Source organism: Castor canadensis, chromosome 8 (genome assembly GCF_047511655.1).
Source record: "Castor canadensis chromosome 8, mCasCan1.hap1v2, whole genome shotgun sequence".
Classification (NCBI taxonomy): domain Eukaryota; kingdom Metazoa; phylum Chordata; class Mammalia; order Rodentia; family Castoridae; genus Castor; species Castor canadensis.
The window spans coordinates 103,454,106-103,468,856 of NC_133393.1; the positions used below are offsets into that span (position 1 = coordinate 103,454,106).

At 40.1% G+C, this 14,751-nt stretch overlaps 1 protein-coding gene across 1 annotated transcript in view; it reads right to left on the reverse strand.

Annotated features, from left to right (window-relative positions):
• The window catches only part of Ppm1h (protein phosphatase, Mg2+/Mn2+ dependent 1H), a 273,222-nt gene that overhangs the window by 10,047 nt on the left and 248,424 nt on the right, over nucleotides 1-14,751 (reverse strand). The window contains exon 9 of the mRNA XM_074083812.1: nucleotides 10,749-10,900. Within this exon, the coding sequence (XP_073939913.1) occupies nucleotides 10,749-10,900 (152 nt within the window). The remainder of the gene's footprint in view (nucleotides 1-10,748; nucleotides 10,901-14,751) is intronic.

Sequence of the window (14,751 nt, forward strand, 5' to 3'; positions counted from 1 at the left end):
TACTAATTTTTTGCTTTTCTCATTCTGGATTTAATTTCCTTCAATAGATATATTGTTTCAGTAATTCTTTTAACAGTAGTCTGTAAGGTATAAACTCACCTAATTCTTGTAGAAGGAAAATATTTTTTACTTTAATCTTTAATAATAAAGCATAGAATTTGAGATTGATTGTTATTTTCTTTGAGTAGTTTGGAGATGCTACCCCATTTACTTCTCATGTCTCTTATTGAGAAGAAATATTGTTTTTGTTGTTGGTGGTTATTTCCACTAAGATAACAATGAGGATTCCTTTTCATTTACCATGGTTAGAAATTAGTTTTATTTCTTCAAATAGAAAATGTTTAATTCTGGAAAATTTTCAGCCATAAACTTTTAAACTATTACTTCTCTATTTTTTTAAGATATTTGCCATACACTCTTACTAGACCTTTCCACTTTACCTTCCAGGTTTAAGCTTCCACGCAGTATCTTTCAACTCACAAGTTACTTGTTTAGTAGTTTACTATTTAACCAGTTAAGTGAGTTACTTTAGTTCAATGATGCTGTTTCACAATGCGATTTCTGTTTGGTTCTCTTCCAATTCTACCTTATGATTCTATTTATATACATTTAATTCTTCTTTCAAACTGTTCTATTTTTTTCTCTGTGGGAGGGTTGGAGGGAAGGCTCTATGGTATCTAACTGTTCCTTCTCATGGTGGGTTTGAAGGTAAAATATACTCTTGTCTTCAGGAAGTAGTTGTTTATGTTGTGCCCTGGGTTATCTATGGAGATTTAAAAATCAGACTCTATAGTGGCAGAACATGCTATGTTAATTTTTTTGGCTTAGAGCCCCATGGCACAGGAGTAGTATGAAGTTATCCTCACACTTTTTGTGTGCCAGGCCTTCCTGGGAAGGGATAGGATAGCCCCAACCTGAGGGAGAAGCATAGGGAGAATCCCTAGGACCTCTCACCCCCTCATGTTCCCAGGAACTGAGATTCCGCCCCATGACTTCTCCTTAACAGGTTTCACTAGTGTGTGTGACACTCCTCCCTGTCAGAGAGCAGCCTAAACAGACAAGTGCAGAGAACAGAGCAGATACTACAGTCTGTAAGTCAACACACTTCCTAAGCTCTAGGCCCAGCTTCTTGACACGACGACCTTCATGCTCCAGGAGATCCAGCATTACACTTAAAGTCAGAAAACAGGAAGACTCTAAAGATTTGGTACTAAGGCTGAACACAAGGGCACACATGTGCCTTAGACTGAGGGTTGTGGTCAGAACATGCAATTTAAATAAAAACACACAGGAGAGCAGCAAAGACTAGGATGCAGCTGAAGACAGGGAATGGGAAGTGGACCAAGTTATACAACAACTGGGGCTGAGGAGCCTGTTTTTCGAGAAGCTGGGTGTGGAGCAGCCAGACAGAGGGTATCACTGGAGGACTTACTCATGGACACGGGTCCTTGAGTAAGGCTGCAATAGGGAACTGCGGGAGTAGTTTGAAATGCTCACTCTCCTAACAAAGTCTCCCCAAGAGACAAGTTTTGAATTTTTGAGAACATCTTTCTCTTCTGGCCAAAGCTTTCAATACTGATCAGCAAAGCTTTGCTGAAGGAAATGGTTGCCAGTGAAGAACTGGACTTGGCAAACTTCACAGGGCTGCACTCTGAAGGGGAGGAGCAAAGAAAGGACAGCAGGGATGGCAGGGAAAACAAAAAATAACAAGGGGCTGAAGAACTACGGGAAGACCAAAAGCTCTTTTCACAACTACTGACTTGAAAGTCAGGGCAGGAAGAGGCCAGTAAGTCCTCAATTGTCTATCTGTCTCTTTTGGTAGTTCTTGTTTTCTCTTTCGCAGTACTGGGGTGTGAACTCAGGGCCTCATGCTTGGTTGGCAGGCGGTCTACCATTTGAGTCACCCCATCAGCCCTGTTTTGTGTAGGGTATTTTCGAGATGGAGTCTGGAGAACTGTTTGCCCAGGCTGGCTTGGAACACTGCTCTTCCTGACCTCTGCCTTCTGATAGCTAGGATTATAGGCGTGAGCTACCAGCACTCAATCAGTTTTTTTTTTTTTTTCCAGTACTGGGGCTTGAACTCAGGGCCTTCACCTTGAGCTACTCCACCAGCCCTATTTTTGTGAAGGGTTTTTCGAGATAGGGTCTCGCAGAACTATTTTCTTGGGCTGGCTTCAAACTGCGATCGCCCTTATCTCTGCCTCCTGAGTAGCTAGGATTACAGATGTGAGCCACTGGCACTAGGCCTAGTCAGTTCTTGATTCTTTCACTTTAGTGTGTATAAAAAGGTCTCAGAGTGTGGGTATGGATTGTCTAGGTTCCTATCCTGGCTTTCCTACCACCCAGATGGATGGCTCTGGAAAAACTCCTTAGCCTCTTAGAGCCCCTCTTTTCTTACCTATAAATCTGGAATTTTAACCTGACATGAAGGCTTCTTTGTGAGGGCTAAATGAGAGTTTTCCATAAAGCATTCAGCATGGTGCCCAGCACGTGGTTAGAGATCAATAAACATTAGCTATCACTTTCCTCATTGAACATCAAATAACTTTCTCCTCCTCACAAGGTTTTGCCTAAAGTCATCTGCCACAAGGCAGATGTTTCCCACAGGCCACCTCTGAATCAGCACTGGAGTGTCAAAAATAAGTTAGTTTCAGGCCTCAGGCTCTAACCTTTAATAGCTTTGGTTGGGTGGGAACTTCCCTTTGCCATTTGGATGGTAAGGAAAGGGTCTTAAAAGAGGGAGGGTAGGTGGAGGAATTAATGGGTTCCAAATATTTGCATATAAAAGGCAGTCTCCATCTGCTGATGCCCCTTAGCAATACAGTGTGATGGGAACTGGAGGAGGAATCCTCTTTGCATTCTGAGCAGGCCTCAGAGATTTAAGAGGTAAAAACCTCCCCCTGGCTTTGGATGCTGGTGAGGATCTGTGGTGCTAGTTGGATAGAGGGTAGGGGCTGGCTTGGAGGTGGCCTTTGTCCTGCTTGCAAAGGGGCAGCTCCTGGGAGGAGGTACACCTCTTAGGCTACCCAAGTGTAGCTGGGCCACCTAGGGTACAGGACTTCATTTAGGCAGACTACTGTGAGACCCTGGAACTAGGCCACAGGCTGGAGGGGCTCCTCACCCCTGTGGGAAGGATGAAACTCCCCTGTCCCCCTTGTCCTCCACTGTCAGGCTTTGTCCACCTTTCTGCACCCTGGAGTGGCTCACAGGTCTCTTAGGTGGTCAATGTTTATCTTAGCTCAAATCTCAAACAGCAACATTTCAATCTAAGGGGCATATAACAGATCAGTTCCTTCTGTCTTCCCCAGCATGCTCTCTGAAATGTCCTGATGTGCCACACAGCTAAGTGGTCACACAATTCTGCTCTGCCACCCTTAAAACCTGCATGAAGGATCGAAGGATGGCTGTCTGTACAGTTCAGAGGCTGCTGCAGCCAGGATCGCAGGCTGACTTCCAAATTCCCACGGATCTGAATATGCTAAACAGTGAGCAAGAAACAAAATGCAGATTTTATCTAGCCTTCGAAGACCAGATCAAACACTCACGAATTTATTCTTAAAACTTGCAAGTGATATAGTAGGGGTGGGAGGAACTCTTCCTTTTTTTTGCATTTGAGGCATAGTTTTTGAAAACCATATGGTGTGCTAAGAAATTAGTTTAGCTAACTCATGCAGAGATTAAAAAAAAATTTTAAAAAGACTCTCTGTCTTTTGCCAAAATAAATTTCATGTTATCGGGGTAATACAAACTACCATTTAGTAGCTGCATTAATGCCTGCTGTCGGTGTCAGTGGGTGTTTTACCATTAACCTTCCATTGATTTACCTCTTCCTTCTTAGTATGTGCCAGGCTCTGGGTTAAATCTCCAGCACATGGGTACTCGTGCACTCTCCAAATGCCATGGCAGGAGGACAGAGGGTTATCAGGTCTAAGATACAAAAACTGAGATTTCCACAGACAGATTTTGGGAAATAAAGGACTGGGAAAAGCTTTACAGTTGCCTTGTTCCAGAGTCTCAGGCATTTGGAATATGAGTCCATGCCACGTTTTCATGTTTGGTTAACCATTCTCTGGCCCCAGTTTCTCTTGGCTTTGTCTGGTCCTTTCCCTTTAATAATATTAACAATTTATTCCTCTCTGACAAAATATTAAGCATCTTCTTTGAGTGTTTACATACTTGTTTCCATTCTGAATATTTTCCCCAGGAGACCCACCACTAAATCTCTAGCATTATCAAAAATATCAATTGCAGATATTTTGCCTTAGAAAACCCCTTCCAGGGCCTTCTCTGATTGCCTTCTTCAAATCGTGCATAGTCTTTAGGTCTCAAAAGGGAATCTTACTGGAATTACAGGGAACTAGAGCCCTATGCAGCCCATGACCTCCAACAACCCCACTCTTGAGTGTTAAGTGTGATATATTTCCTATGAATGGTTCATTTCATGACCCCACAAAAGAGCCAAAGAACTGCCAGCTCTGCTACACTTCAGGGCAAACTTTAATAAAAAGAAAAGAAAGACAAAAATCTACTGCACTCATATTGTGGCTTGTCTATAAAGCTGCCTTTTAACTTTCTGGTTCTTTTGTCAAGAAGTTCAAAAAGAGCAGAAGGACTTAGTAAGATGCACTAGGGTCAAGAGGATCACAGAGCTCATTTGTACCCCCTATTTCTGCCAAAGAGGAGGTGTGAGGGTCAGAACTGGCCAAATACCTCTTTATGCTAGTAACCGCTTCCCTCACAAGCATTATGGGTGTGTGTGTGTGTTTGTGTGTGTGTGTGTGTGTGTGTGCGGTTAAAATTCCTTGTTGGAAAGGATACCATCAGGGAAAGACAATGCTAGCAATCTGTTGAGAATGGCTGTCACTAGGCACAAGAGGAAAAGAAAAAAACCCACATATAATAAAAACAAGTGCTCAACAATTAAGAAATCCCAAACTCCTGCTTGTCACGAGAAGACTTGTGCCCTACCTCTTTCTGTCTGCTTCCTTTCTAGACAAAACTGGGAAAACTCAAAGTAAAAACAGGCCCATGCAAATCCTCAAATGCAGAAACATTTTGTAATTCTTCTTGCTTGCTTTTTCCATTCCCTCTTCTCCAGGCTTCCCACCCTAGGGAGTATAACTTTCCTTTCTCATTTTGTATCAAACAATAGGCTAACCTCATTTGGTCAGCCCTCTCAGGCCTAGACCCAGCTACTCTCCACATCCCCCCTACTTATGATTACACAAACAAACCTGTGGTCCTGGGCTACATTTGAAGTGAAAGGAACCCTCTGCCCAAGGGCTTCTGGAATTATTTTTCCTCATCTCAGAAATTACAACTTCCAATCCTATTTCCATTTTGCATGACAAGATTAGAACAGCTTTCAGCTGAGACAGTGCCTGGCTCTTCGGGTTGAACACTTGATGTTGGTTCATGGGCCTCCCAAGAAGACATGCGAAGGCTGAGGGGTGAGTGTGGTGCTCTCTTGCCAAATTACATACAGACACGTGCAAAGATGCCACACATGAAAGGCAACTTCATTTTACATCATTCTTGAGCTTGAAACAAATCAAGTTTCTCTGATTTCCCAATATGTCTTTAATTACTAAGGAGCCCACAGGGTGAGGAAACAATCCTCATATTGTATTTCACCGTCAGATTGTGCCGAGCATTTCCTAATTATGGGTCATAATGAACGAATTACACAAATTCCGTATCATTACCACAGGCTTCCTTTCTTACAAAGAATTTTTACATTCATTAATCTAGTAATTTCAGAAGGCCTGACGTAACCTGGCCCCACTGACCTCTTACACCCCGTCTGATGACACTCCACCCACGCTTAGCCCACTCAGCAGTACTGACTGTTGGGTTCATCAAATGTGCCATGCTCTCCTTCCCCAAATCCACCTCAAGCCTACACTGCCTGGCTCATGCTTATTCAGTTCTTCAGGTTTAGACATCTTTTATTCCAGGCCAAGCTCCTCACTTTAGTCACTCATCTGGTAACTTCTGGATCCTTCTGTAACCCCTCTGAACTTCAAACTCCAAGAGGACAGAGAGGAGGTCTGCTTACTTCACGGATTCTTCTCCAGCAGGCATTGGCTCAGAAAATAGAGTATTTCCCAAATGAATGGTCCTGAATGTGAGTTGTTTGGTAAAGAAGAAAACCTTGACCTCTATGTTCTGTCTTAAGAGCTCAAAAATCAACCAGAATGTTTCTGATCTTTAGCCTGATAGTCTTCCTCTTTCCAAGAAACTGTGTTCTTTCTTCTTGAACTTTTCCTTTCACTTAACCTCTCTGGTAGGATTCTTTCTTAGGCTTTGGTTTTTCCATTTTCCCTGAAAGGCAAACATTTTTTCTTTTCTGCTCTGTTTGTTCCAAGAAAATTTCTGCAAACCTTGCCTCCATAAGAAATGGTTCTCACAGAGCCCAGCAGCCGGCCTGACCTGGCATGTGTAAGCTGCCCATAGGTTACTACTTCTTGATGGGCACATTTGTTACTATGGAGAGAGATGGACTTACAAGCAGAACCAGGCCAGCTTGGAGAAATTTTAAAGTGTTGAGTGCCTTTCAACTTATAACTGGCAGCTGGTTTTGCAAAGCTTTATAAAAAATATAGTAGAAAAAATCAACATGAGAATATGGCTAACAAGAGACTAACAGATTAAAAATGAAACTTAAAAGGAGAAAAGTACATTTAAATTCAAACAAAAGAATCTTTAATTATAATACCATAAATTCCTCTGTATCTGAGCAAAATCATACCAAATAATTCTATGAGAAGAGAAATCGTTTGGATTCACATTTTTTTCTGAGGAATTTTTTGTGAAAATATGAAACCTGCAATAATAATAAGCATAGTTCTGTCCGTGTTATGCCCTGTATCTGTGCATGGTGTGAGTGCTGTCAGACGCGCCTCACACACGGGAAGCCACGGGCTTAATTAGGACATTATCTCAAGATCCTAAGAAAACAAAAACCTGAACTCAGAAAGCCCAATGGTAGAGTTCACTGGACTACACAGCCTCTCATATTTTATATACAAACAGACATGTATAACATTCATAGTTAAAAAATAACACAAACTATATGCCTGCCATCTACTTAAAGGTACAGAAAATTCCCAGTAAGTCTTAGAAGCCTGGGGCCCCTCCATAAGCACAAATCCCCATGTCTGTGCCACCTCTCCTCCCAAGGCAACCACTGTTCTAAATTTTGGTTAGTTGTTTTTCTTTTTAAATTATAGTTTTAATATCTATGTCCCTAAATGACATATGGGTAGTTTTTACTTCATGCAAATAGAATATTTTTATCATCTATGACTTGCTTATTAAATGCAACATGATGTTTTTGAGATTCTTCCCTGTTAATAAGCAATAGCTTTGGTTTATTCCTTTTGAGGGTTGTATCCTAATTTTGTTTATCCATCCTGCAATTGGACATGTAAGTTATATCTGTTTTTTGTAATTAAAAGCAATTTTCTGGATATATTTTGGCACGACTGATGGCACAACATTTTCTCCAGTGAAGAAGGGTCTCCAATTTTAGCAGCATTAGAATCACTTTTTTTTTTTTCTTCAGTACTGGGGCTGAACTCTGGGCCTCCTGCTTCCTAGGCAGGCACTCTACTATTTGAGCCACTCTGTCAGCCCTTTTGCATTGGTTGTTTTTGAAATGGAGGTCTCACTTTATGACCAAGGCAAGCTTGAACCATGATCCTCCTGATCTCTCTCTCCTGAGCATCTAAGATTACAGGTGTGAGCCACTGGTGCCCCGCCAAAAAAATATTCTTATTAAAGAATATGTATATGTTCATAATAACTTACATTTTAGTTAATACTGCAATTGAGTTATTAATTTTTGTAATCCTAATATTATTCCTCATTTATGATTAGTCTTTCAGAAAATTTATCTACTTTGTTAATTTATTATCTTTTTAATTGGTTCTTGGTATTGTGGTAAAACATACATGAAATAAAATTTACCATGATAACCATTTTAAAGAACCATTTTAAAGTTTATAGTCAAAGTGCATATTACTGTAGCATTTAGTATACTTATTGTTGTTCAACCATTACCATCATCCAGCTTCTGTACTTGTTCATCTTTTCCACCTGAAATTTATTATCCATTAAACACTAACTGGCTGTTTTTTCCTTCTTCCATTCCTTGGCAACCACCATTTCTACTTTGTCTCTATGAACTTGATCACTCTAGAACCTTATATAAGTGGAATCATATAATATTTGTGCCTTATTTTACTATATAAATGGAATCATATAATATTTGTGCCTTATTTTACTTATATGAGTGTGAGGTGGTATCTCATTGTGGTTTCAACTTTTATTTCTCTACCGTGTTAGTTATTTTAAAGACTCAAATTTTGAATTTATAGTGTATTTTTATTGTATATTTTTTTCTATTTTGTCTTTATTTTTTCCTTTCACAGCTTTCCTTGGATTTATTCTGCTCTTTTTACTTTTTATATTACATGTTGTTACTGAGCTAAGGACCACAGACTTAAAAATTTAAAATTAAGATCATTGTTTACACAGAGCTGCTGGTAGACAGTTCCATTCCTTTGGATGCTTAAGAGCCTTGAAGTTGTAAGAATTCTTTTGTACACTCTTATGTGGGGAGTAAAGGCAGAACTCACCAAGTAATTCATGTCAGCTCTCCAGGTTTTATTCTAAGAATCTTTTTTTTTTTTTTGTGGTTATGAGTCTCACTTCCTAGTTTCCTTTTTCTGAGGTCAGGAGTCAGGAGCTTGTGGTTGGGGATTTGCATGACCCAGGGGAAGCTCTGGGTTACCTCATGACATGGAGAGAAGGTAGTCACTTCTGGAGGGTCAAAGGTGAGTAGAGTCTTGATCTATGCTTAGCTCATTAAACTAGAAAAAAAGGAAGGCTCAAATTTCAGCCTTTAAAATTTTGATATGTAGTACTATTATTTAGGCCAAAGTAATTTTTAATTTTCATTATAATTTTCTCCCTTAATTTGTAGGTTGTTCAGAAGCTTGGCTTTTTATTGTATTTGGATTTCTTCCCACCCCCAACTGCTTTGGAAGTGATACTTTCTATTACACTTTCTATTTTTTTAGTAATTCCTTAGCGATTTAAAATTATTTAAAAGTTAAATACCTTTAACCTGCTCTCAAATGGAAAAAACCATAACATATGTAAGCTATTACTATCCCTCCTTTCTAATTTACATGCTATTTTTATCCTGTAATTTAGTTCTATCACTTTTCATTTCATATACCAGACATTCCTATTACTAGTTTATATAGTCAATGTATGTTTAAATATATCCATGTATTTACTTAGACTTCAGTTTAATAATCCATTTACTTTTCAGTTCTTCCATCTGGGATCATATCCTTTTCTTACGTGAGTACATCCTTCAGAATTTCTTTCAGAGATCAGTTGGCAGTAAGATTTCTCAGTTTTTGTTATGCCTGGAAATTTCTTTACTTTATCTTCTTTACTGATAGTTTTAGTACATATGAAAAACTTCCAGATTGACAGTTTTTTTCGCCCCCATTGTTGCATTTGAAAAACTAGCTGTCAGCCGAGTCTCATTCCTATGTCTCTGTTCGGTCTTTTCTTTCTGACTGCTTTAATATCTTTTTTTTGGTGGGAGGGAGGTTTTAAAACTTTTCATTTTCATCAAGAAATATCTACTTATGATTTTATTCTCTCTTTTGCCTGAGATTCGTTGGACTTTCTGGATCTTAGGTTTAGTATTGATCAAGAATTATAGAATCCCTTTCCCCATCTTCTATACTATTTCCTTATGGAATTCTATATAAAACATCTTAGGTCATCTTCCCCACTCTTAATCTTATTTCACATTTTCCCTTTTTGACTCTCTGAGCCATATCCTAGATTTATTCAGATCAATTTTCTGGTTCACAATGTTCTCTTTAACAACCTCTAATCTGTTTAATTCACTGAATATTTATTAAGACAATTTCTCACTGTGTGGCCCAGGCTGGCTTCAAACTCCTGATCCTCCTGCCTCAGCCTCCTGAGTGCTAGGATTACAGGAATGTACCACCATGCTAGCTGTTCCATTTTCTTATTTTTAAAAAATCTACATGGTTCTTTTCATAGTCTCTAAACCTTATTCTTACTTTTAGTGGTCTTAAAAATATCTGAAGCATGTTAAAATATTTTATTTTTTTGACTAATTCAATAAAGAAGTATTTATAGGTTCAACTCATTGTTATTTCTGCTAGTTTTTACTCATGGTGACTTATCCTAGTTAAAGCTGGTTTTCTCTAGAGATGATATCTATTTATTTTTTAGAGTCTCTGAGGGTTGTTTAGGATCAGTACATTACCACTGTATTAGGAAAACCTATTTTAATCTCTCTCCCTTCCCAACATTTCTCAAAAGAAACAATTTCTCTAGTGGATGAAAAGCAATGCTGGGAAGAATTTGTCACTACCCCTATCAGCATGATCAAAGTGGGATTATCACTACTTGGAGGATAAGAAGTAAGAATGTGAGGAAGATATGCTGCTAAAATAGCTAACAAATCAAATTCTTTGCCATCTGCATCTTGAGTCAACTCAAGGAGGATTTTTATTTGGTCAGGAAAGTAATAAAATATGTAATCCCATCTGCAGTTTGGTTACTGAACCATTCTTATATCAGCCTCTATTATAAAACTTGAATGAGGAAATTGTATAATGGTTACTTCAGTTGTTATTCAAGAATGCTTAAGAAACAAACCCACAATTATAGAGTGTACAAACCTGTGAGGGTCATCTGGATCACAGTTAGGAAGAAACTGAGTGATTGCTTCTGCTACTTCTTCATTTGATAAAACATCCCAGAGTCCATCAGTGGCCAAGATCAGCACATCATCTGCTCCATGGTCATATTTAGAGAGATCATAGATTCTTACCTGAAAAGAACAGGAATAGTACTATTTAAGAAGCTGGGAACATACTACTTGTTTTCCTAACAAATTGAATTCTATTTCCCCTTCCCTTTTCCTGCCTAAGCTACTGGTTTTCAAGGATGCACTGTAAGGTACTTGATGATGCAGCAAGCTTTGTAGCCAAGGGTAGCCTCCTTTGGAGATTTGCTATACAGACATATGGGTCCATTCACAACCAAAGAAGTGTGCTCTCTAATTGACAAGAAAGAAATTAGTTGACAGTGTAATGCTTGAGAGATAGTTGGAATGATGATTTGATTTATCATGGATGTTGTGCTAGTCAGAGGATCAGCAAGGGGCTCCCTTGCTGGTCTTCCTTTGCATATTCATTTAGCAAACATTTGTTAAGGACCTACCCTATGCCAAGTGCTATAAATACAAAGACAAATAATACATTTTCTTGCTTCTGAGGAGCTCTCAGTCTGTGGGAAAGACAAAGCCAGTTTGGGATCTTTAGTAATGGCTCCATAAGTATTTGTCTAGGACTAGGGAGCTACTTTATTTAATACACTCATTCAAAACACTTCTTGCCTTACTTGCCAGACTCCTCCCTTGTAAGAATGGGGGCTCTTAATACCACACTTGTGTTTGTTGAGACCCAATGTAGGTAAGTCACAAGGACACATGCTCAATGTGACTCTCCAAAGTTTGTCTTTCTTCCCCTCTAGAATCTTGAATGACTTGAATATTTCACTATCTACCTAAGCTCTTAAAAAAATAAGCATCTCTGGAAAACTAGTAAAAGTGGAGCCTCATTTAGGCTTGGTCACAACTACTTCAGTGGGCTGGGTGGAGTCTGGGGTTTCAGTGCTATTCCTTCCTAATTTAGCAGAATCAGGCCCTGATTATACCACCTCAGGAATTAGGGATGAAAGAAGGTCAATGTAATCAACTCCCTCAGTCCTCTATCTTATTTTCTAAAACCAAGTCTGTGTGGAAAACTATAGATCAGGCAGTGGAAAAAGGAAATAGGATGGATACAGCATAAGTTGCTGCTCATATGCCCCACCCATCACACAATCAATGTTTGTTCATCTCAGACTTAGAGACAATGGCATTGTAAGAGGCCTTCCGACTGTTCAAATCTAGATCTTTGACAGCCAAGTCTCCTGTGTTTTAGAAAGGTTTGCCTAGGCTATTGATGCCCTGTGTGGGGCTGGTCCTAAGGATTAGCAGTCTATACCCAGCAGCAGAAAATGACAGAATGCCTACCCATAGAACCTTGGTAAATGAGCTCAAATGAAAAACAGCCACCAGGTGCCAGTCCTCTGTGGCCTGCAGATTTGATGGTAACAATTAGCTAATGGCCCAGTACACAAGCCACACCCAGGGGAAGAGCACTTGGGGCATACAGCACTGGCTTTTAACGTCTTCTCAAAAGGCAAGCTCACTTAAGGCTAAGTTTACATTCTGGAGAGGGCACTGAGCCTTATGAGCCAAATGAGAAAACAAAACAGGAAAGAAGAGCTTCAGCTTCTAGCAGATGGGAAAGTCCCAAATGCCAGAATTCTATCCTTAAGCCATTAAATGTCCAGTTTTCCCTAGATGGGAAGCAACCAAATCTCTTTTGCTTTATTTCCTGTGGTTTCTGGGTATGCTGGCGCAGTGCCTCGCAAATGTTAATGTGCACAGCAACCAGTTGGACCTCCAGTTAACATGTAGACCCCACTTCAGTTCTGAGGTGGGGCTTAAGAGTTTGAGATTCTCCCAGGTGATACCAATGCTTCAGGTCCATGGACCACAGTTTGAGTATCAAGACAACAGAAAATTCCTACTGGGCCAGGTTTGTAAACAAGGAAACCAAAGGCCTTGTGATTTTCAGAGGGCTACCTAGCCTGCTCCCTAGGGGTACTGAAAGGGCATTAAATGTCACTCTTAGGCTCCCAACTTCAAGGCCTGCCTCACTGTCTTGTTATTTCCACGGTTCATGAGAAGACTGCTAGCTTCTTATTGGAGTATAGCTACCATGATTTCTGTGATAGTTTGAGGTCCACTGAATAGAAAATATTTGGTAATAAGAAGTGGGGCCCAATCTTACACTTTTTAAAAACAGTTTTATTTATTTATTTTTGGCTGTACTGGGGTTTGAATTCAGGGCCTTGTGCTTGCTAGTCAGGCACTCTAGCACTTGAACCATGCCCCCAGCCCTGAATCTTATACTTGTAATTAAATATGGGATTCTTGCTTGTCAGCAATTTTTCAAGAGATGTTCCCAGGACTGAGGATAACATCCATTTAATATCATGACCTGCCCTATGAGTAGTGTGCCAAAACCTCTTTGAATGCTTTCTGCCGACCCAAGAAATGTGACAGGTTGAGTCCTTTAAGTTGACAGTGTCCAGCCCACCACCCAAAAATCTGGCCAACAGAACCATGTGAACTCATACAAAACATGTTATAAAATGCTACTCTTCAATTCCATCAATAAATGGAATCCTTCCCTAATTCTATTCACATTTCCACTCACAGCGCACTAATGCAGTTTCATTAGCCAACATGAAAATCCCTTTCAATACCATTTTCCACGTAATTTTTATGTAAATAATAAAAAGCTAGTAGGACCCCATTCCCTGAGGCACTCCTCAATTAACATCCTTTTAGGTTTTTACTGCTACCCTTTGTTTCCTGCCCTTTAGCCAATTTCCAAAGGACTCTGCCAACTTTCCACTTACATCTCGTGTCTTATACATTAACCTATGATGCAGAACATTTTGTGAAAATGCTTTCAGAAAAATTGGACTGCCGTGCAAGCCATCCCCTGCTTGCTCATCCTCCCCAGCAGCAAGGGCTTCAAAGGATTCCTGCAGGCTGACCTTCCCTCCCTGAAGCTGTTGTTGGCCGTTCTCAATCAAACCACTCACCTCCCCAAAGTTTCCCCTGATCAGTTCCTAAAATAGCTTCTTCATGTTCCTGGAAGCCTTATTTCAAACTAATGGGCTCTGAGGCTCCCCAGGGCTCAGACATTTGGAAGTAAGATTCTGCAGGCCCAGGAGGGGAGAGGTGCATACAGATATGCCTTTGTGAGAAGGGGCCTGGAGAACGTGGTCAGCACTTCTAATGGTTTCTTCCCTTATTTTCATCTGCCAAGAAAGGAAGGGAAAGGCCTCACGAATCATTGAGTCTTGCAGCTCCTTTACAGCAATAGACAGATGGTCCTTGACTTACACAGGGATTGTGTCTCCAAAAGCCCACAATAAAGATGAAAGTATTGGAAACTGAAAATGCACTTAATACACATGACCTACTGAGCGTGATAGCTTAGTAACACATACAATGTAAAGTACTGTTGTTTATCCTTGTAATGGGTGGCTTGATACTGCTGCCCATCACTGTGAGAGAAGATCATACCACATACTGCTAGCCCCAGAAAAGATCTACATTCAAAATATGGTTCCTGCTAAATGTACATGCTTTTGCACTATCATAAAAACTCAAAATATCATTAGTTAAACCAGCCAGGTTGGGACCATCTGTAAGCTGAGCAGCTAAGAGATGGCGTCTAGTGGACCCCTCTGCCTTTATTACCTGTTTATTGAGCACTTGTTACTTCCCAAGCACTGGGGAGAGAGTATACAAAAGTGACAAAGTTTCTCAAAAGTTCTAAACTAGTAGATGAGATAGACACCAATAAATTACAGTGGCAGAGAATTAGAGGTGCTCTGAAGAGAAATGAAACAGGGATAAGAGTGACATAGAATTGCTTCAGAAGATATGGGCATGTGGGCCTCTTTGTAGGTGCCACTGGACTAAGGCAGGTGACTTCCTGTTGGTCCCTTCTCACAATTTTTCTTCCAGGCTGTTACTCCTCTGGAGTA